We start from the raw sequence: 24,138 nt of genomic DNA, 5'->3' as shown, positions 1-24,138 counted from the left end.
AGACCCTTCTTCATTTCCTCTACAAGAAGTCCAGAGGGTGGCAACACAAGAGTAGGCTTTTTCTGTATTTGCTCCCCGTTTGTGGAATGCACTCCTCGGGGAGGCTTCTCTGGTGCTTTCATTACATATCTTTAGGCACCAGGCAAAAACATTCCTCTTCTCCCAGGCCTTTGGCTAATGAAACAATATATATATATATATATATATATATATATATGTAGGTTTTGGTGTCTTCGGGTGTCTTCCCGTGTAAGAGTTGGGGTGTCTAGGCGACGTTTCGACGAGGTCTCACTCGTCATCTTCAGGCTGGTGCTTTCGGCTTCTTGTTACTAGAACAGAGCTCTGTTCTAGTAACAAGAAGCCGAAAGCACCAGCCTGAAGATGACGAGTGAGACCTCGTCGAAACGTCGCCTAGACACCCCAACTCTTACACGGGAAGACACCCGAAGACACCAAAACCTACATTCCTGTACCCGTGAAAATCTACGAAAGCAAATATATATATATATATATATATATATGTGTGTGTGTGTGTGTGTGTGTGTGTGTGTGTGTGTGTGTGTGTGCGTGGACACTTCTTCAGATAATAAAATTATCCTTAATCCTTTATGTACAGCTGATATCTTGACACAGTACCACCAGTTAACATATCATGAAAAGGCATCTGACCTGCATGACATTCTGATTCAAGTATACAAAAGGAGATGTGATTATCTGACTGAACTTTTGTAAAGTCACTTTGGTTTATTGACAGCTTTTAGGTATTTGCTATACCATGCTGTGACCCACCCTGTGATTGTTCTATGATAGTCTCTATCTCTCAGTCTCTCTCTCTCTCTCTCTCTCTCTCTCTCTCTCTCTCTCTCTCCCAAGAACAAACTTAGTTGGCCTCTAAGGTGCTACTAGACAATTTTTTATATTTTTATATATATTTCTACTGCGTCAGACCAACACGGCTACCTACCTAAATATAGAAAAAAATATATGGCCTCTAAAGATGTGAGGCAGAGTTATTGTTTGTGTTTGTTGTTATGATACATATTTTTGTGTTTTTCTATATTGCAAACTGCCCAGTGATCCATGGATAAACCACATTTAATAGAAAAACTGGGCTGAGGAGGAAGCTAGATGGCAGAGTGGCAGCGACATAAATCACCTGCATAGCTTGGGCAAGATGCCACAGTATGGACTTGCATCATCCCAGCAGTCAGGGTCTGTAGCATCTGTGTGAAATCAGCTGGTGGTACCATACTACATAGTACCATGTGGCTATGTGATCTAATGCCCCCTGTGAGCCATCCGAAACCCACCTTCCAACTCTGCCTTAGCTTTATATAGCACTTAATAGTGAGAAACTTTTTTAAAAGACCATATTTTTTTTAAAAAGCAAAGATCTTATATTCTTCTTATTCTTACTTATTTTGTTTTCCTTACAGCCATTAAAGAAAGCACTAAGGATGATGGGAGCTCCAAATCTGATACCAGAAAATTTAGATTGTGGACTTAGTTACAGTGTTATCGCTTACCTTAAAAAACTCAGCCAACAGGTAGTATTGACAAAACCTTTGAAATTAGAAGTGCATTGATAGTGATTTGTGTGTGTGTGTTGCTCTGGTTATATAACAACAACAACAATTTATTATTTATACCCTGCCCATCTGGCTGGGTTTCCCCAGCCACTCTGGGCGGCTTCCAACAAAGTATTAAAATACAGTGGTCTGTTAAACATTAAAAGCTTCCCTAAACAGGGCTGCCTTCAGATGTCTTCTAAAAGTCAGATATCTCTTTAATATCTGATGGGAGGGTGTTCCACAGCATGGGTGCCACTACCTAGAAGACCCTCTGCCTGGTTCCCTGTAACATGGCTTCCCACAGTGTGGAACTGCCAGAAGGTCCTCTGTGCTGGTCCTCAGTGTCCGGGCAGAACGATGGGGGTGGAGACGCTCCTTCAGGTATACTGGACCAAGGCCGCTTAGGGCTTTCAAGGTCAGCACCAACACTTTGAATTGTGCTCAGAAACGTAAGTAAATCACTAAAGGAATGTCCTTTTTTCCTGTATTTTAAGATAGGTAAAGATTTGACTGTTTCCGTTTTCAGGTAAGTGGTGGTGGGGCCCTTGGGGGAATTACACAGGTAGAGGAAGGCAACTATTTAGCTTACCTGCTCCATTGTTTGTCAGAGTTTAGTTGTTTGCTGCCAATGAGCGTTGCAGTCATTTTTGCTAATGATTTGAGATAGTGGCAACTAGTGATGTTAAATTCTCGAGAATATTCTCAGGAATATTCTCAAGAATATTCTCGATTAATGAGAATATTAGAGAATTTTCATTTAAAATAGGAGAATATTCATTTTAATGCACTGAAAATGATATAATTTTAATGCATTGAAAATGATATAATTAGTTAATATACATGTTTACTCATGGGTAAACTTGTTCAGATGGCAACCAAAAGCTGTACAGATACTTTTATTCAATGGGGCAATGCAGTGAATTCACATTCTTTGAATTTTTTGCACCAAACTTGAAATTGAAAATTGGCATGTTAAGGTTTGATACAAGTAAATTCAGTAATAGGCTATCTTGCGCTTCTAAAACTTAATAACTGTTCTGGTGACTTTATGCATACTTATAAAAAAAGAAGCCATTAACATTAAATATATTAACTTTATATGATAATATATTTCAGTATGTCAATCTCTGGTAAATGGCACCTTGTACCATGGAATAGCACTGCAAAAACCAGTTACTGACACTAAATAAAAATATAGAAACGTCAATTGTTTACATCAAGGCTATGTCACATGCTGTTACACATAATTGCATAGGCCTAGGTACTTTCAGTGTATAAAGCATTAAAGCTACTTTCTGTAAAAAAAAAAACACTGTATGGCCAAGGGTATAGAATTGCTAAGAATAAGGTCACACCAAAATAGGAAAAGGCTATTACATATAGTTGAAATACATACAAATTCAAATGTTCATCAAATTACCGTATTTTTCGCTCGATAACACGCACCTGACCATAACACGCACCTGACCACAACAAGCACATAGTTTTTAGAGGAGGAAAACAAGAAAAAAAAATCTGAATGAAACAGTGGATGTATCATTTTTGTGCTTCATGCTGTGGCCACAGACATGTGATTTGACGGTGAGTTTGGGGTAGCCCAATGCAAAGATCCTGAGGATCCATGTGGATCCGTGTTTTGTAACCATGTTTTTGCACCATTGCAGCCCTGTTTTTGCATCAGATCATTGCTATGTGATCTGATGGTGAATTTGGGGTGACCCAATGCAAAGATCCTGAGGATCCATGTGGATCTGTGCTTTGTAACCACATTTTTGCACCATTGCAGCCCTGTTTTTGCATCAGATCATTGCTATGGATACCGGATGGATCACCGGATGGATACTAGAATCAGCAAGGGATACCCACATGACCTGAAGGTGCTCCTGTGCAATGCCAGGTCAATGATTCATAAGACCACTGCCATCCATGACTTGATCGTGGATGGAGGATTTGACCTGGCATGTGTAACAGAGACTTGGTTGGATGAAGCAGATGGGCCTGTCCTTGCCGCCGCTTGTCCACCAGGTTTCTCTTACGCACAGCAACCCAGGTCACGTGGGCGGGGAGGGGGGGTTGCAGTGATTTTTAGGAAGTCATTAGTTTGCACCAGGCGTCCTATTGGGAAGACCCAGTTTTCTGAGTGCATGTTCTGGAAGTTGGGCAATAGGGGCAGTACAGGATTCCTTTTGGTGTACCGACCTCCCCGCTGCACCAAGGATTCCCTGCCCGAGCTGCTTCAGGTCGTGGCGGATGTTCTCCTGGAGACACCTAGCTTGGTCGTCCTAGGGGATTTTAACATCCATGCCGACACGACCTTACAAGGGGCCGCTCGGGACTTCGTGGAAAGCATGGCCTCCATGGGGCTGTCCCTGAATAAGTCTGGCCCAACCCACAGCCGTGGACATGCCTTGGATCTGGTGTTTACCTCTATGGATGTTGGTGATCTGACACTAAGTAAAAGCGAAACGAAAGAAGTGCCATGGTCAGATCACTTCCTGGTGCAACTGGACTTCTCTGCGACCCATCCCCTCTGCAGGGAGGTGGGACCAATTCGGATGGTCCGCCCCCGCCACTTAATGGATCCAAATGGTTTCCAGAGAGTGGTAGGGGATGCTTTATCCCATGTTGATGGCCTTTCAGCTGATTCCCTGGTGGCCCGCTGGAATGTGGAGTTAACCAGGGCTATTGACTGTTTGGCTCCGAAGCGCCCTCTCCGATTGCATGGAGCCCAGACAGCCCCGTGGTTTTCCACGGATCTGAGGGCAATGAAACAATCGTTGAGACGGCTAGAGCGCCGGTGGCGGATAACTCATTCCGAATCTGACCGGACACAGGTTAGAGCTCAACGTCGAGCCTACCAAGTGGCGATAGCGACGGCGAAGAAGAATTTCTTCACCGCCTCTATTGCATCTGCAGAAAACAGCAGCAGGAGACTTTTTCAGGTGGTTCACAATTTAGCGGAACCACCTGCAACATCGGGGCCCAGTACGGGCCACATGTTCTCCTGCAATGATTTTGCAAAGTTTTTTGCAGATAAAATCGCTCAGATTCGGGAAGAAGTAGGCTCCACCGTGGGAGCAGGGCTGGGGCGGGAGAGTGCTAGAGTTCTGTCTAGTCAAGTTGAGTGGGATCAATTCCAATCTGTTACCTCCGAGGATGTGGACAGGCTGCTTGGACGAGTGAAACCAACCACCTGTCTCCTGGATCCTTGCCCATCCTGGCTTATAAAAGCTAGCCGGGAAGGACTGGGCGATGGGCTTCGTGGGGTGGTGAATGCTTCCCTCCGTGAGGGAGCCTTCCCAGACCCGCTGAAAGAGGCGGTTATTAAACCGCTTCTTAAAAAACCATCTTTAGATGCGGCCACGATGGCCAACTATCGCCCAGTCTCAAATCTTCCATTCCTGGGCAAGGTGATTGAGCGAGCGGTTGCCGAACAACTCCAGGCACGCCTGGAAGAAGCGGACCATTTGGATCCCTTCCAGTCGGGATTCAGGCCTCATCATGGGACTGAAACTGCCTTGGTCGCACTGGTTGATGATCTCCGGCGGGCTAGGGACAAAGGTGAGAGCTGTTTCCTAGTTCTGCTGGATCTCTCAGCGGCGTTTGATACCATCGACCATAGCATCCTTCTGGACCGTCTTGAGGGGCTGGGAGCTGGGGGCACTGTTATACAGTGGTTCCGCTCTTTCCTCCTGGGCCGTGTTCAGAAAGTGGTGGTGGGGGATGAGTGTTCAGACCCCTGGGCTCTCACTTGTGGGGTGCCTCAGGGCTCTGTCCTCTCCCCCATGCTTTTCAACATCTACATGCGGCCGCTGGGAGAGATCATCAGGAGGTTTGGGCTGGGTGTTCATCAGTATGCGGATGATACCCAGCTCTACCTCTCTTTTAAATCAGAACCAGTGAAGGCGGTGAAGGTCCTGTGTGAGTGTCTGGAGGCGGTTGGAGGATGGATGGCGGCTAACAGATTGAGGTTGAATCCTGACAAGACAGAAGTACTGTTTTTGGGGGACAGGAGGCGGGCAGGTGTGGAGGATTCCCTGGTCCTGAATGGGGTAACTGTGCCCCTGAAGGACCAGGTGCGCAGCCTGGGAGTCATTTTGGACTCACAGCTGTCCATGGAGGCGCAGGTCAAATCTGTGTCCAGGGCAGCTGTTTACCAGCTCCATCTGGTACGTAGGCTGAGACCCTATCTGCCTGCGGACTGTCTCGCCAGAGTGGTGCATGCTCTGGTTATCTCCCGCTTGGACTACTGCAATGCACTCTACGTGGGGCTACCTTTGAAGGTGACTCGGAAACTACAACTAATCCAGAATGCGGCAGCTAGACTGGTGACTGGGAGCAGCCGCCGAGACCATATAACACCGGTCTTGAAAGACCTGCATTGGCTCCCAGTAAGTTTCCGAGCACAATTCAAAGTGTTGGTGCTGACCTTTAAAGCCCTAAACGGCCTCGGTCCAGTATACCTGAAGGAGCGTCTCCACCCCCATCATTCTGCCCGGACGCTGAGGTCCAGCGCCGAGGGCCTTCTGGCGGTTCCCTCATTGCGAGAAGCAAAGCTACAGGGAACCAGGCAGAGGGCCTTCTCGGTAGTGGCGCCCGCCCTGTGGAACGCCCTCCCATCAGATGTCAAAGCGATAAACAACTACCTGACATTCAGGAGACATCTTAAGGCAGCCCTGTTCAGGGAAGTTTTTAACGGGTGATATTTTATTGTATTTTTTGTTTTTATGGAAGCCGCCCAGAGTGGCTGGGGAGGCCCAGCCAGATGGGCGGGGTATAAATAATAAATTATTATTATTATTATTATTATTACTATGTGATCTGATGGTGAATTTGGGCTGACCCTATGCAAAGATCCTGAGGATCCATGTGGATCCGTGCTTTGTAACCACCACGTTTTAAGTGGGGAGGGAAGGAAAAACATAGAAGGGACAAGGAGCACCGAGAGGGGTGTGCGGAGAAGCAGCTGGCTAAGAATGCAGGAGAGGGATTTTACCGGAGGGAGGAAAGGAAGGCAAAAGTTCCCCCCACGCACCCACCCAACGCATTGTAGTCCTGGGGTTTCCCCCCAAACTTGTGTACCAGCCCCGGTACCTTCCTTGCGATGGGGGTGGGTCTGACCTGAGCATCCTGAGCTCGTCTTTCGTCCAGCCGCGCTGTCAGGAGGGCTACATGCTGTTCCAAATCTCGGTTTCTCTCTACCAGACCTTGCACTGCAGCTGCTTGCTCCGGCTCCTCCGGTCTGGCTCATGGTGCTGCCTCTCTGGAGCTACGCACAAGCAACGTCGGCCACTGACGGATTGCTGTAATGGGTTTAGGGGTTGCTCGTGCGTAAGTTGCCGCCACTCCTGGCTAGGTTACCTGGTTAACCCTTTCTGACTGAACAGCCTCCAGCATCGTGACTGTCTCAGTCGCTGGCAGAATCCGTCAGTGGGCGTTTCTTAAACTTCTTCCAGCACAAAAGTTCCTTGACGCCAAGTCTCCTCCTACTCTCCCTGCGCGGAAGCCTTCTGCGCAGGGAGGGTGTGGGCAGTGGAGTACCTGTACTCTCTCCGCTGGTCTCCGGCGAGGAGTCTTGGAGCCTCCTCTCTGATTCCCCCATCTGCCCCCCTTCTCTACTGGTGTTACGCTGATTTCCTTCCCCAGCAGACGGGCTCCCTCTCTCCCTACTGGGACCCTCTCCGCCATCCCTTTGGAGCCTTCCCTCCGCTTCCAGCTCCTATGGCAGTTCCCTGACACCAGCTAATCTATTTCTAAGTGTTTCTAGTCTTTCTAAAAGTTCAGTTTGTACTAAGGAAGGCAATGACCAGAATTCACTTACTAGCGTGTTTTCTTCTGCTCACTCCCTGGGCGATGCAGATCATATAAGGATGCAGTTCCCCTTATTGGTTTTAAAACCTCTTGTTTGTGATGATCAAGGAGGGTCTTTTGAAACCTGTTTCCCTTCCTAAATTTTTCCTGTTCCTCATTTACTGTTAGTTTGTTGGGCTTAGCATCAGAAAATAAAGTCATTGGTGACCTATTTTCAAAAAGTCTTGTCATAATCATTTCCTTCAGGAATAGGTGTCTTAATCTGTAGATTAGTTTGGCCAGATTTTGGTCATGAAAAGTAATCATTGCTTGTACTGAATACCCATCGCAATATAAATACTCTATAGAAGCAATGTCGTTTGGTTTTACTACACCTGGCAGCCTGTCATTTAAGATGTTCAGAAGATGCATTATGCGGTCTATCCGTGAGAGGAAGGTCCGCAGAATGACCTCCAATGAGAAGCCCACAAAGAACAGCTGCACCATCACCATTTGTGATTCCCAACAACTGTTATTCAAAGGCTTATTGTGGCCATCATGATACACTTTTATTTATTAATCTCACTTCTCTCTGGGAGGGAACCACCAGAAGGCCCTCAGAGCTGGCCTTCATTATCTGGGCTGAACGATGGGGGTGGAGACGCTCCTTCAGGTATACAGGGCCGAGGCCATTTCAAAAGGGCTAATGCACAGAACTGAACAGACTGTTCTTTGAATCCTGGCTCTGGTTTCACAAATCATAACTTCTTTGTATTATTATTTATTGAATTTATATACCGCCCTATACCCACAGGTCTCAGGGAGGTTCACAGAATAAAATCAGAATATAAAACTATAAAATACATAATCAAAATAAAAACAACAATAATAGCCCTTATTGGATCAACTTCTGTTCATGTGAATGCCACATACGCAAGCTTTTGAGTTGCACAGATAGCCTTTGTACAGCAGCATACAAATACAGCTAATCATACTTGGATAGATGTGAACCAGGCTGTATTTTGTGACTAAAAGTTGCTTCTGACTAAATTTGCTCCTCTAGAATGTTATTCTATCCTGGCCAATGAGAAGAACTGTGGTCATTGTTTGTATTTTCCATGTTGTTAAATAAATAAAAAAATGCATTGTTTTAACTTTCTGTCCCAAGTAACTAAATTCATTTGTTATGCATTTTGGACTAAAAGGCATTTGTTCATTTATGAAAAGGCCCTGTGTGACTCAAATGCTTATGTAGTCTTAACAGATGGTCGTGACAGTTAGATATATGGCTTGAATCTTGGAGGAGATGTATTAAAAATAATCCTCAATCTCTTTCAGCATGTAGAGAGCAGGTTTGGGCTACCTTTTGATGTAGTAAGAATTTGTTGTATACCAGAATCATCTGCTGTGCTGTTTACTTCCCTCAATATACTATGTGATTTTGTTGTAGACGAAAATAGAGTCGGAGCGGATAATAGGGTCAGTGGGCAAGAAAGCACCACAAGAGATAGGCATTAAACTGAAAAATCACTTCAGTGGTCTCTCCCTGATCCAGAAGAGGGATTTGAAACAGCTCCTTCCCGGGATCCCAGGTGAATCTCCGCTCAGGCTTCCTGAAACGAACGTTAAGGAATTTGCTGGCTTCCACATAGGGCTCTTAAACAAGGTGGGTGTGATGTGGTACCAGTGGGAAGCAAAATGCTTGCCTTACATCTTCCAACTTTGTAGTATTCAAACAGCAATGAGTTGACCAACATTCTGTTTTTGTTTTTAAAATTCAGGATCTAAAGCCACAGGCATACAGGAATGCTTATGATATTCCTCGCTGCAGCCTTTTAGACCAGCTGACCCGAATGAGGACTAACCTGCTGAAGACACACAAAGTTATCCTGGGCCAGGATGAAGGTAACTTATATCCTGCCTTGTTGTCATTGGACTGAATTGAGGTTCTAGTTCGGTTCCTTTCGGTGAAAAGTAGAAACACAGGAATGAGCTTTATTCTGAGGCAAACCATTAATCCACCCCTTCACTATTGTCTACACTCTACACTGTTTGGCAGCAGCGCTCTCAGACAGGACATGTCCAGCCCTACTTGGAGATGTTGCCAGAGATTGAACCTGGGAGCTTTGGTATGCAAAGCATTAGGAACGTAGGAAGTTGCCTTGTATTTAGTCAGACCACTGATCCAACTGATTAATGGTTGGCTATGCTGAATGGGAGCAACTCTTCAGGATTTCAACAGGAATCTCTTCTAGCCCTACCTGGAGTTTCTGGGAACCAGGGACTTTCTGCATGCAAGACAGATGCTCTACCACTGAGCTGTCCCTGGTTTGGGATTTGGACTTGGAATACATGGATTTTATGGATTCTTCTAGCCCTGAATCCTGCCATACGGCAACCCTTAATCTGTGTGATTAATGTAAAAATTATTTAATCATTTGCAATGGCAAATCAGGTTTATTATCAAAATTTACAAACTTTCAGCTGTCGACAATGAGCAAATCAAGCAAAAGCAGTTGAAATAGCTCAACATCACGGATGCTTCAAGTAGTTTCCCCAAATTCAGCTGAAAATGCAACTTATACTGGCTTCTCCAATCTCAACCCCCTGAATAGAATCCCTTACAACAGCACAAATACACCTTCATCAGTTGCACCAGGTGTGCTTGAGCTGCAACACATGAAATACCTGAGCAGGCTAGGGGGTTGCAGAGTGTCAAATTTGGCTGCACATTAGAAATATGGCTAAGTCAAGAGAATGGTCCAAGAAGGTAAGAGAAAAGATCATCGGCCTTCACAAACAAGGAGCAGGATACAAAATGATAGTGAAGGCACCATATGTTCCTAGAGACACTGTTAGAAGCATAGTTTGCAAGTTCAAAGTTAAATGAACAGTGGTTACACTACCAGGACAGGGCAGAAAAAGGAAGCGATCTGTGGCAGCAACCGGATTTCTGAGACGGTAGGTTGGGAAAAATGCACAAGTGACTGCAAAAGAGCTGCAGCAAGACTTGGTGGCGGTGGGTTTCAATGAACACAGTAAGGCACGTACTGAACACAGAAGGGAGAAACATCTTGCCATCAGTGAGGAAGCTGAATCTTGGGCGTCAATGGACTTTCCAACAAGCATTTTTCAAATTCCACCAAGCCTTGGTTGCAGAAGTAGTCCTGGAAGGTTCTATAGTGGCCATCACAGTCAGCTGACTTGAACCCCATAGAAAATCTCTGGTGGGATTTGAAGAAGGCGGTTGCAGCATACAAACCCAAGAATATTACTGGACTGGAGGCCATTGCTCATGAGGAATGGGCTCAGATTCCTCAGGAACGCTGCCAGAAGCTGCTGTCTTGCTATGCATCTTGTTTGCAGCAGGTCATAGCAGCAGAATTCTGCTCTACTAAGTACTAAAGATGCTTGCCATGAAGGGGTTGAATAATAGTGAGACTGAAAAAGTGAGTATAAATTGCAATTTTAGCTGAATTTGAGGAAATTGGCATGATTTGGGTCAGGAATCATATTCCAAAAGCTCCAAATTGGGGGCGAAACCCCCCAAAACCTGGGCACATAATCTGACATGATTTGGCTTAAATTCCAAAGCACTCCATGTCCTAATGCAGAAGCGTATTTTGGAGTTGGCACTTCTGGTAGCAATAAATCACACAGAGGCAAAAGTTCATTAGCAAAAGAATAACTTTTAGTAAAGGTTTTCCAGCTTCATTACAAAAGAGAGAACATGGCAGATGTGAGTGGTAGAAAACAAACGTAAGAATGAGAAATCAGCCTGCTGAGCTCATAGATTTCTCTTTCCTGGCTCAGCATGACCTTGAGATAACAAAACGTAAAGCATAACATTTCCAGCTGCTTCAGCAGAAAAGAATGACCTTCCAGAATGAACCAGTATTTTTCAGCATTTTCCAGTTTCTGCCCTCAGAGGTATTAGTCACAACAGAGAAACCACTTGAAGTACCCGCTGTGTTAAGCTATTTCAATTGCTTTGGTTTGATTTGCTCATTGCAAACAGCTTAAAGTTTGTAAATTTTTATAATAAACCTGATTAGCAATGGGGGGTTGAATAATTTCGATTGCAACTCCGTCAGCTGGTGTATTTTGTGTTAGTATTGCAGTTGAAGCCTTGGAATTAGAGTAATAGGGATATTCTGTATCTGAAAAGCCTGCCAGCTGGAACTTACTTTTTCTGTGTATAACTTTGTCCAGAGCTGTTTCCTGTGTCTGTAACTTCTCCAGCAGTAAAACATTTGGACCTTACTGACTCTGCTTCTCTGTGATGACTTTTACAGCAAACATGACTTGGAGCCACACTTCACTGTGTGTGGTCTTACCTTAGATTCCCAACACACAACTTTCATTCAAGATTGGCATGTGTTACATTCTATACAAGATCTCAAAGTAGCTGTTTTACTACAAAGGAATTTCAGAAATAGACTGGAAAGAGAAGCTGCTGAATTGCAACTCATTACCAAACTTAAAACCATGGAGAGACCTGGTTTGAACAAAGACATTGGATTCTTATCCCATTATACATGACTAAGCCATTTCTCACCTTCTCACCCCTTGCCTTTTCCTGTAAGACCTATTACAGTCGTTAAGAGTCGTCAAGAGGCTCTCTCAGCTATCTGCCTATCTCCCATTCCCACCACCCTTCTGTGTAATACCCCTCCCCACCTTCTCACTATATAGAAGGATCTGGCAACTTCTGTTTCAGTGTATCTGAAGAAGTGTGCATGCACACGAAAGCTCATACCGAGAACTAACTTAGTTGGTCTTTAAGGTGCTACTGGAAGGAATTTTTTTATGTGTTACAAGGGAACTCTTAGCAAAATGGGAAATCTCATATCCTTAGATATCATGCATCAGGTTCAAAGACACTTTCCCTATGCACATCTCCAGTCTGCACTTAAAAGTGTATGAACACATGCTTAAGAACAATGGGACTATAAATGGCACAGCTGGAAAAACTTAACAAGTTAACTATTTAACTTTAGGGAAGTTCAAAACTTCTGAAAATGATATACATTGTTTCTGTTTCTGTTGCAGACTGCATTCATAGTGTTCCAGTGGCTCAGATGGGAAACTACCAGGAATATCTAAAGAGAATGCCTTCTCTACTTCGGGAAATTGACCCAGACCAACCTAAAAGACTTCATACTTTTGGTAACCCTTTCAAGCAGGATAAGAAGGTAGGTAGAGCCTACTGTAATTAACCTAGGGCACTCGCCCCAAAAAAAATTCATGACTCTGAGTGAGTGGAGTTGGTATTTTATTCCAAAATAACAATACTGCTAACTGATCTTAATGGTTGATTATGTGTTTTCCAGGGCATGATGATTGATGAAGCAGATGAGTTTGTCACTGGTCCTCAGAACAAAATCAAGCGTCCAGGAGAGACCAACACCCCTGCCTGTCTGAAAAGAAGGCACAGTATGTCTCCACTGTTAAGGAAGTCCCAGTCCTCACCAATGATAGTCAATCATGTCAGTGTGAAGGGGGGCACCTCTGCTACAGGGTCCCCAACCAAGGCCACCCTCAAAGCTATGCCAGCCTACAAAGGTAATTAGAACTACAGCTTAGCTGCAACCTATCTGACTTTTACTTTGTTCCTTTTACTTCTCCTTTGTGCTTTTTCTGCTAAACCCTCACTAAACAATGCCTGCTTAGGTATTTATATTATTATTATTTATTACCCTGTCCATCTGGCTGGGTTTCCCCAGCCACTTTGGGCAGCTCACAGCATATCTAAAAACATAATAAAAACATCAAGCATTAAAAACCTACCAATACAGGACTGCCTTCGGATGTCTTCTAAAAGTTGTGTAATTCTTTATCTCCTCGAAGGGAGGGCATTCCACAAGGTGGGCGCCACTACCAAGAAGGCGTTCTGCCTGGTTCCCTGTAACTTCGCTTCTCACAGTGAGGGAACCACTCAGTGTCTGGGCTAAGCAATGGGGGTGGAGACGCTCCTCCAGGTATACTGGACCGAGGCTGTTTAGGGCTTTAAAGGTCAGCTTCAATACTTTGAATTGTGCTTAGAAATGCACTGGGAGCCAGTGAAGATCCTATAGTTTTTTATAATAATATTTATTACTTTTACAACAATTTAAACACTTACAAAAGAAAAAACAAAGAAAAAACTACATTATAATAGAAAAACACTACATAAAAATTAACAAAACAAAACAAAAACACTTTAAAAACACATCAAAAGAAAGAAGAAGAAGAAAAAGAAAAAACTTCCAATATCTTATCTTTCTTTCCCATATTTTCACGGCCTCCTCACACTTCCCTTTTCGTATTCCACTTCTATTAATTATTTCAGCAATTCCTTACCATCTTCCCGTTTTCTATCCTATAATTATCTTAACACCTTTTAACCTTATTTTCCTTTAATACTCTATTAATCTATTTATGCTTAATTCCTTATAACATTTCTGCTGAAGCCATATAATTTCATTTCAACATTCTTCTAACATTCATTAATTTTACAACATTTCTATAAATAGTCTTTAAACTTTCCCAGTCTTCTTCCACCGACTCTTCTCCCTGGTCTCGGATCTTGCCAGTCTTTTCTGCCAATTCTGTCTAGTCCATCAACTTCATCTGCCATTATCCAACACTTCAGTGCTTTTAAGAGACAGCCATTCTCTCAGCCAGCAAAAAGCAGATGATTCACAACAAAATTTAGATGTCTGGCAGGGCAGGTCCACCTCCTTCTTTAGCATCCGTCAATATCTTAAGTTTTACTCGAGGCTTCCTGCCCTGCCAAACCAATCCAGGAACATCCCTCTGCCACCTCCTGAAACAATCCCCCCCATCCAAAACTTGCACTTTTTGACACAAAAGCAACATCCCGGCAACACAGCAACCCTCATCCCCACCACAACAGCTCGGCCCAACCATAACAACTTCAGATTTGTCCATATTTCCCAATCCCCCTTCTCTTCAATCCAACGTCCTTCACAGTTACCCTTAAGTAAATTCACATTTTTGGCGGTCCTACTGACCCCCCAAAATCTCTCTTTCTCAGCCGATGTTGATCCTGTCTCCTCCTGAAGCTCTGTCAAACTTTCCTTTCCCAGTTCTGGTGGGGTTCTGATCCTCAAATTCATCTGTTTTTCTTTAAGCTCCATCATAGCAAATGTCAGCTTATATTCGTCAAGTTGCTTTTGAATGTATGGGGCTCTCTCTCACTCCAATTGTGTTGTTTTACATTCAGCAGCAAAGGTTTTCTCCCTGACTTCATCCGCAGTTTGCCGTATTAAAGTAGATTCCTGTGTCAATTTCTGGGTTTTTTCTGTGTTGGTGTTCACCTTTTGTCCCAGATTATTTAAACTTTCTACAATTAAATCAATTTTATTATTTGCAGCGTCCGCTTTCACATTCATCACTTCTGTTTTCTTGTGAAGCTGTTCCAGCGAGTCATTTATTTTCAATAATGCGACCACTAAGGCCTCTTCTGTTGACATTTCATCTGTTCTTTCCTTTCCATTTGCCATAACACTTAAGAGATTCAAGGTCAATCCCAGAGTCACACAGTTTTTATCTTGCAGCTGGAAACTCCCCTAGCCCAGCTCTTATAGAGTAACCAATTTCAGAAACTTCCACTAGGGGGAAACAGTTTCTATTTATAATAGTCAAGAATGTCACCTTTAAGCGCAACTCATACAACCCAAAGTTAGTTTCAGTTTTCAGTTACTTTATTACTCCTTTTTAGAAGCAGCCAGAGACAGTAGAAACAATATATCTCTCTTATTCTGCTAGCTGTCAAGGAACGTTCTAAGTGCTGTCAATGGACATTCCAAAACGTCAGTCCACTAGCAGCCCATTTCCAGGGTCAGAGCGGCAGTATTTTAACTCTCTTTACTCTCTCCTGCAGGCATACTCAGCTTCCCCCCTCTTCTCCTGCCTCCAAGGGGGATTTTATACTTTTTATCAATGGAAATTTAATCTTTTACAAAAGGCTTTCCAAGACTTCAGCTTACAGACTCCTTGCCTCAGTCTATTTACAAATAGGGAAGGCGGACTTCCTGTTTTGAACCTCCCTATTTCGATGCCCAATTAAACGCTTAAAATCTGATTCTCCCGTCTCAGCTCTACTCACGGGTAATTACTTTGGAGTCAAATTGTCCACATGAAAAAGTCAGTGCTCTCCGGCAACAGCTATGCAGCTTCGCTCCGTGGAAGAAGCAGACGATTCGAAGCACCACGCCGCTCACCCCACATCGCTCCGGACCCCCGAAACCGGGTTCCCCCGCGAGTAGGGGAGGCGCAAAAGGTGCCCGCCGAATCCCACGTTCACAGGCTTCTCCCGCCTGTGATTTTTACGGGTCTCCCCCTTCGCCGCGGCGGTACAGACCCAAATTCCCACGGGGCAAGTTCCTCCCGATCAGAGGAACTCCGCCATTGCCGGAGGCACCAACCCGGAAGTCCAGTGAAGATCCTATAGGACTGGTGTTATATGATCCCAGCGGCCACTCCTAGTCACCAATCTAGCTGCTGCATTCTGGTTAGTTGCATTTTTCGAGTCACCTTCAAAGGTAGCTCCACGTAGAGCGCATTGTTGTAGTCCAAGCGGGAGATAACCAGGGTATGCACCACTCTGGCGAGACAGTCTGCAGGCAGGTAGGGGTCTCTGCCGGCGTACCAGATGTAGCTGGTAGACAGCTGGCCTGGACACAGAATTGACCTGCGCCTCCATGGACAGCTGTGAGTCCAAAATGACTCCCAGGCTGCGCACCTGGTCATTCAGGGACACAGTTACCCCATTCAGGACCAGGGGGTCCCCCATACCCACCTGTCTCCCCAAAACAGTACTTCCGTCTTGTCAGGATTCAACCTCAATCTGTTAGCCACCATCCATCCTCCAACCGCCTCCAGACACTCACACAGGACCTTCACTGGTTTCAATTTAAAAGAGAGGTAGAGCTGGGTATCATCCACATACTGATGAACACCCAGCCCAAACCTCCTGATGATCTCTCCCAGCAGCTTCATATAGATGTTTAAAAGCATGGGGGAGAGGACGGAACCCTGAGGCACCCCACAAGTGAGAGCCCAGGGGTCCGAACACTGATTCCCCAACACCACTTTCTGGACACGGCCCAGGAGGAAGGAGTAGAACCACTGCATAACAGTACTCCTTGCTCCCAGCCCCTCTAGACAGTCAAGAAAGATGTCATGGTCAATGGTGTCAAAGGCCATATTGGCTGGGTCCGAATATGTTTTTTTAAGAAGCAGTTTAATAACTGCCTCTTTCAGCAGGTCTGAGGGAAGTGTTCACCGCCTCACGGAGCCCATCGCCCATCCCTTCCCGGCTCGCTTTTATGAGCCAGGATGGGCATGGATCAAGAAGACAGGTGTCTGGAGTTAGAATGGCGTCCAGCAAGACTTCTTCCTGGCTCCAAGCAGAGTATCGCAGCAGCGGTGTGTGCCTTCTGTAGGTGCAATAAATCATAGCCATAGAATCATAGAATCATAGAGTTGGAAGAGACCACAAGGGCCATCGAGTCCAACCCCCTGCCAAGCAGGAAACACCATCAGAGCACTCCTGACATATGGTTGTCAAGCCTCTGCTTAAAGACCTCCAAAGAAGGAGACTCCACCACACACCTTGGAAGCAAATTCCACTGTCAAACAGCTCTTACTGTCAGGAAGTTCTTCCTAATGTTTAAGTGGAATCTTTCTTATAGTTTGGATCCATTGCTCCATGTCCGCTTCTCTGGAGCAGCAGAAAACAACCTTTCTCCCTCCTCTATGTGACATCCTTTTATATATTTGAACATGGCTATCATATCACACCTTAACCTCCTCTTCTCCAGGCTAAACATGCCCAGCTCCCTTAGCCGTTCCTCATAAGGCATCGTTTCCAGGCCTTTGACCATTTTTGTTGCCCTCCTCTGGACACGTTCCAGTTTGTCAGTGTCCTTCTTGAATTGTGGTGCCCAGAACTGGACACAGTACTCTAGGTGAGGTCTGACCAGAGCAGAATACAGTGGCACTATTACTTCCCTTGATCTAGATGCTATACTCCTATTGATGCAGCCCATAATTGCATTGGCTTTTTTAGCTGCCGTGTCACACTGTTGGCTCATGTCAAGTTTATGGTCAACCAAGACTCCTAGATCCTTTTCACATGTACTGCTCTCAAGCCAGGTGTCACCCATCTTGTATTTGTGCCTCTCATTTTTTATGTCCAAGTGCAATACTTTACATTTCTCCCTGTTAAAATTCATCTTGTTTGTTTTGGCCCAGTTCTCTAATCTGTCAAGGTCGTTTTGAAGTGTGATCCTGTCCTCTGGGGTGTTAGCCACCCCTCCCAGTTTGGTGTCATCTGCAAATTTGGTCAGGATGCCCTTGAGTCCATCATCCAAGTCATTGATAAAGATGTTGAATAAGACCGGGCCCAAGACAGAACCTTGTGGCACCCCACTAGTCACTCTTCTCCAGGATGAAGAGGAACCATTTATGAGAACCCTTTGGGTTCGGTCAGTCAGCCAGTTACAAATCCACTGAGTGGTAGCAGAGTCAAGACCGCATTTTACCAGCTTCTTTACAAGAATATCATGGGGCACCTTGTCAAATGCCTTGCTGAAATCAAGGTAGGCTACATCCACTGCGTTCCCTTCATCTACCAGGCTTGTAATTCTGTCAAAAAACGAGATCAGATTAGTCTGACATGACTTATTTTTCAGAAATCCATGCTGACTATTGGTGATCACAGCATTCCTTTCTAGGTGCTCACAGACTGTTTGCTTAATGATCTGCTCCAGAATCTTCCCTGGTATTGATGTCAGACTGACTGGGCGATAATTATTTGGGTCCTCTCTTTTCCCCTTTTTGAAAATAGGGACAACATTTGCCCTCCTCCAGTCTGCCGGGACTTCGCCTGTTCTCCAGGAATTCTCAAAGATGACTGCCAGTGGTTCTGAGATCACATCTGCCAGTTCTTTTAATACTCTTGGATGCAGTTCATCTGGCCCTGGAGACTTGAATACATCTAAACTAGCCAAGTATTCTTGTACTATCTCCTTAGTTATTCTGGGCTGTGTTTCCTCTGCTGAATCATTTGCTCCAAATTCTTCAGGTCGGGCATTGTTTTCTTTATCGGAGAAGACTGAGGCAAAGAAGGCATTGAGGAGTTCAGCCCTTTCTGTGTCCCCTGTTTGCATTTCACCATCTTCTCCTCTGAGTGACCCCACTGTTTCTTTGTTCTTCCTTTTGCTACGAACATACCCATAAAAGCCTTTTTTGTTGCTTTTAACCTCTCTAGCAAGCCTGAGTTCATTCTGTGCTTTAGCTTTTCTGACTTTGTGTCTACACGTGCTGGCTATTTGTTTGAATTCCTCTTTGGTGGTTTCCCCCCTTTTCCATTTTTTGTACACATCCTTTTTTAATCTTAACTCAGTTAAAAGTTCTTTAGATAGCCACCCTGGCTTCTTTAGGCACCTTCCATGTTTCCGTCTCATTGGTATTGCCTGACGTTGTGCTTTTACTATCTCCCTCTTAACAAACTCCCAGCCATCATGAACTCCCTTTCCTTTTAGTATTACTGTCCATGGGATCTCACCCACCACTTCCCTAAGTTTTATGAAGTCGGCTTTCTTAAAGTCAAGAAATTGAGTCCTAGTATGCTTGGCTGCTCCTTTCCGCTGTATAGTAAACTTCAGAAGAGCATGATCACTCGCGCCTAATGATCCTTCCACTTCTACCCCACTAACCAGGTCATCAACATTGGTTAGGACCAGATCTAAAATGGCTGTTCCTCTTGTTGCTTCTCCCACTTTCTGGACAATGAAGTTGTCTGCAAGGCCAGTGAGGAATCTGTTTGACCTTATGCTCTTGGCTGAGTTTGACATCCAACAAATATCCGGGTAATTGAAGTCCCCCATTACTACTATCTCCCTTCCTTTTGCACGCTTGGCCATCTGTTCCAGGAAGGCATCATCTATGTCCTCCGTTTGGCTTGGGGATCTATAGTAAACTCCCACAATGAGATCTCTGTTATTCTTCTCTCCCTTAATTTTGACCCAAATGCTCTCACTTTGGCTTTGAGGTTCTAAATCTTGGATCTCTTCACAGGTATACACATCCCTGACATATAACGCCACTCCTCCTCCTTTCTTGTCTGGTCTGTTTCTCTGAAATAGATTGTATCCCCCCATTATTACATTCCAATCGTGGGACTTATCCCACCAGGTTTCAGTGATGCCTATTATGTCATATTTAGTTTGCTGTACCAAGAGCTCAAGCTCATCTTGTTTATTTCCCATGCTTTGCGCATTAGTGTACAGACATTGAAGTCCATTAATCATTCCCCCGTGTCTCTTATTTAAGGATTTTTTCCTCCCACCACTAGGTCTGCGTGCTGTTTGCTCCATTTGGTCTATGACATTTGGATGATCATCTTCATCAATTGATAGACTCCTACCTTCAGTAGCACTGTCTCCCTCCCCCACATTAGTCAGTTTAAAGCCCTCCTGATGAGGTTTCTGAGATTTTTGGCAAAAACATTTCTCCCAACCATTGTGAGGTGCAGCCCATCACTTGCCAGAAGTCCATCTTCAAGAAACTGCAGTCCGTGATCTAAGAATCCAAACCGTTCCTGTTTACACCATTTGCGAAGCCAGCTGTTCACTTCCACTATTTTTCCCTCTCTCCCTGGGCCACGTCGCTCAACTGGGAGGACAGATGAGATGACAATTTGTGCATTTAGTTGCTTCATTTTCCTGCCGAGAGCCTTGTAGTCTCTTTTGATCTTCTGGAGGCTATTGCTTGCAGTGTCATTGGTTCGCACATGAACCAAGAGGAAGGGGTATTCGTCAGTGGGTTTTATGATTCCTTGCAGTCGTTCAGTTACATCTTGGATCTTAGCCCCGGGGAGACAGCACACTTCCCGAGACATCTTGTCAGGCCCACAGATCACTGCTTCTGTTCCCCTCAGTAGGGAATCCCCTATCACCACTACATGCCTCCTCTTAGCTTTGGTCTGGGTTCTTCCGTGAGCTGTCCGTTCCAAGGTCACCTGCACATTCCCTGAGGACTGACTTTGCTGCTCGTCTTCATATACCTGATCGACTGTAATGAGGGAGAGATCCTCAAATGGAGTCTGCTCTTCGTCTTCCATGCTAGGGGAGAGGACCTCAAAGCGATTGTGTATTTCTAAACAATCAGAGCGAACCCTGGGCCTCCTACTTCTTTGAGTCACGTTTCTCCATATATCTGGCTCCTGTGTTGGTGAACTAGCCTCCTTCTCAGGGGAGTCCCCTGTCTCCTCCTTGGTGGAGACGGTGTGCTCTGTTGCTTCCAAGAAGAGCTCCAGCTCTCTAATTCTTTGGAGCGTAGCTACACGTTCCTCCAGTTGCTGGACTTTGTCTTTTAAGAGGGCAATCAACATGCAATTGCTGCAGGTAAAGCTGCCTGCAACCTTTGGCAAGATGGCAAACATTGCGCAGGAACGGCAGGCGACTGCAGCTGTTCCCTCCCCCTCCATCCTGAGAACGTGTCGTTGGGGGTGGCTACAGCGGTCCTCCATCATAAAAAGCATGAAGACAGGACAAATAACTCCCCCCACAAGAAAAAAACCTAGGTCTCCCCCAACAAATGTTTGAGACTAGCTCCCCTAAATCTAAAAGATGGATCAAACCCTGCCCCCTCTGACCTTTGCACAGGGAGAACAGCTAATCAGCCACAAAGAAACACACACACACACACAAGAAAACCTTTTTTGCTCCTTCTTCAACTGCTGCCCTGCTAGTCCGTACGCAAGCTTCTTGCTAATCTGTAAGAAGGCTTTAATCATGTACAGCAGAACATCATAAACCAGCCGGGAGATCGAGCAGACATTCTCTCTGGCTCATCAGCGAAACGTGAAAGCAACTCACACACAAAGATTCCCGTATGTGAAAGAAACCACACTTCAGTAAGCAGAGACGTGTCACAGAACTGTTTAACACTGTAAGTTCTGATTCTCCTCACAAGGTGGTCAGTTTCACTCATCCAAGCAGCCTGTCCACATCCTCGGATGTAACAGATTGGAATTGATCCCATACAACTTGACTAGACCCTAGCACTCTTCCACCCTGGCCCTGCTCCCACGGTGGAGTCTACCTCATTCCGAATCTGAGCGACTTTATCTGCTAAGAACTTTGTAAAATCATTGCAGGAGATCTTGGGGTGGTTCCATTAGATTGTGAAACACCTGAAAGAGTATCTTGCTGTTTTCTCCAGATGCAGTAGAGGCAGAGAAGAAAGTCCTCTTCGCCGTTGCTGTTGCCACTTGGTAGGCTCGACGTTGAGCTCTATCCCGCGTCTGGTCCAATTCAATCTTGGTGATTGTTTCATCACCCTCAGCTCTGGTGAAAACCGTGGGGCTGTCTGGGCTCCACATTCCTTTATATACAGTGGTGCCCCGCAAGACGAATGCCTCGCAAGACGGAAAACTCGCTAGACGAAAGAGTTTTCCGTTTTGGAGGTGCTTCGCAAAACGAATCTCCTATGGGCTTGCTTCCCAAGACAAAAATGTCTTGCGAGTTCCTGTGGGGTTTTTTTCCTCCCCCCCTTTTTTCTAAGCCGTTTATCCGCTAAGCCGCTAAAAGCCGCTAATAGCGCTAATCCGCTAATCCGTCAATGGGCTTGCTTCGCAAGACGAAAAAACCGCTAGACGAAGAGACTCACAGAACGGATTCTTTTCGTCTTGCGAGGCACCACTGTATATTTTTGCAATACTTCCAATAATGTTCCTCACAAAAAGTCTTGCAAACCTACAAACGTCGTCTGATCTTCACAAATACTTTTCAAATAGTCCGTAAATTTACTCCAGTCTTCCATTAATTTCTGGTCCCACCGGTTTCAAATCCTTCCTGTTAGTTTATCTAGTTCTGGGCTCCACATTCCAGTGGGCCACCAGGGAATCAGCTAAAAAGCCATCAGCATGGGATAAAACATCCCCTACTACTCTTCGGAAACCATCTGGATCCATTAAGTGGTGGGGGTGGTCCATCTGAATCAATCCCACCTCCCTGCAGAGGGGAAGGGTTGTGGAGAAGTCTAGTTGCACCAGGAAGTGACCCGATCATAGCACTTCTTTTGTTTCACTTTTACTTAGTGTCAGATTACCCACATCTGTAGAGGAGAACACCAGGTCTAAGGCATGTCCGTGGCTATGGGTTGGGCCAAACCTATTCAGGGACAGCCCCATGGAGACCATGCTTTCCACAAAGTCCCAAGTGACCCCCCCCCCTTTTAAATGTTTTTTATTGATTTTTCATTTCAACAAATTATCAACAATCATCTACCCACTTCCTTACCCAACACGCTGCTGAGCACTGACTTCCCTCCCTCCCTTCAACAGGTTTTCTTATTTCAATCTCCTTTTCGCAGTTTCTTCTTATATCCTGTCCATATCATAAGATTTATTTCAGTCCGCTAGAGTCTTCAAATTTCTACAGTTATTACAGTCATACCTTGGGTTGAAGTAGCTTCAGGTTAAGTATTTTTGGGTTGCGCTCCGCGGCAACCCAGAAGTAACGGAACGCGTTATTTCTGGGTTTTGCTGCTCGCGCATGTGCAGATGCTCAAATGACATCATGCGCGGAAGTGGCGAATCGCAACCCACGCAGGCGCGGGTTGCGCTCTACTCATGATGTGAACGGGGCTCCGGAACGGATTCCATTTGCATCCAGAGGTACCACTGTATTTAGATAATCCATAAATTTACTCCAATGTCCAATTTAACAGGTGTTAAGTACCAGCAGTACATCATTTTCATAATATTCTCTTTTAAGGCAGTACATGCTGTAAATTTTAAACTCTCATTCCACATTTTCACCCAAGCATCGTACTCAGTGTTATACCCAAAATCTTATAGGGCTTCGATTTACATCCTTTATCTGTTCTCATTAAGATCTCTTCATAAGTAGCCCACCTCCCTTTCCTATTCAACTTCTTTACTGTTAGTACCTCTACCAGTGATATCCACCACGGTGTTTTCCTTTCCAACAAATTTTTGTTTCTATCCCAAACCTCATTGTAATGTGTATGGGTTGCTCGTGCGTAAGTTGCCACCTCTCCAGGCTTTGTTGCCTTGCTAAACCTTTCAGTCTGGGCAGCCCTTCACTTCGTGGCTGCCTCAGTCGCTAGCAGAATCCATCAGTGGGCGTTTCTTAAATCTTTTCCAACATAAAAGTTGTTTGACACCCAGTCTCCTACTCTCTCTGCGCGGAAGTCTTCTGCGCAGGGTGGGCGTGGGTAGCGGAGGACCCGTGCTCTCCCCGCTGGTGTCCGGTGAAGAGTCCTGGAGCCCTCTCGCCGATTCCCCCATCAGCCCCTCTATATCCCTGGTGTTGCGCTGATTTGCTTCCCCATCTGCGGAGCTGCCTCTCTCCCTGCTGGGCCCTTCTCCAGCATCATGTGAGAGCCTTCCCTCCGCCTCTAGCTCCAATGTCAGTTCCCTGACACTCGTATAGAGCACTCCTTATCACATGGTTTGTAAATCCTCTGTGCACTTTCACTTTATCATACCAGAGATAGGAGTGCCATCCGAATCTATTGTTGTATCCTTCTAGGTCTAACAAATCTGTATTTTCCAATGTTATCCATTCCTTTATCCAACATAAACAGGATGCTTCATAATAAAGTTTTAAATGCGGTACTGAAAATCCTCCTCTTTCTTTTTTATCAATCAGTAATTTAAATTTTATCCTTGGTTTTTCCCTCTGCCATATGAATCGTGAAAGTACCTTCTGCCATTCTTTGAATTGTCCTGTGC

At 45.1% G+C, this 24,138-nt stretch overlaps 1 protein-coding gene across 5 annotated transcripts in view; it reads left to right on the top strand.

The window, feature by feature from the left end:
• The window catches only part of LOC308577891 (integrator complex subunit 6-like), a 137,501-nt gene that overhangs the window by 95,211 nt on the left and 18,152 nt on the right, over positions 1-24,138 (top strand). For all 5 annotated transcript variants that reach the window (XR_014003752.1, XM_081178256.1, XM_081178257.1 and 2 more), the window contains 5 exons: positions 1,437-1,547; positions 8,812-9,027; positions 9,143-9,266; positions 12,414-12,556; positions 12,695-12,926. Coding sequence is in view for 4 of the 5 variants with exons in the window: in XM_081178256.1 (XP_081034382.1) it covers positions 1,437-1,547; positions 8,812-9,027; positions 9,143-9,266; positions 12,414-12,556; positions 12,695-12,926 (826 nt within the window). In the remaining variant the exon portion in view is untranslated. The remainder of the gene's footprint in view (positions 1-1,436; positions 1,548-8,811; positions 9,028-9,142; positions 9,267-12,413; positions 12,557-12,694; positions 12,927-24,138) is intronic.

This window comes from Podarcis bocagei (genome assembly GCF_964188305.1).
Source record: "Podarcis bocagei genome assembly, chromosome: W".
Classification (NCBI taxonomy): Eukaryota; Metazoa; Chordata; class Lepidosauria; order Squamata; family Lacertidae; genus Podarcis; species Podarcis bocagei.
The sequence above is the reverse complement of the archived record's forward strand: the minus strand, read 5'-3'. Positions and strand labels throughout refer to the sequence as shown.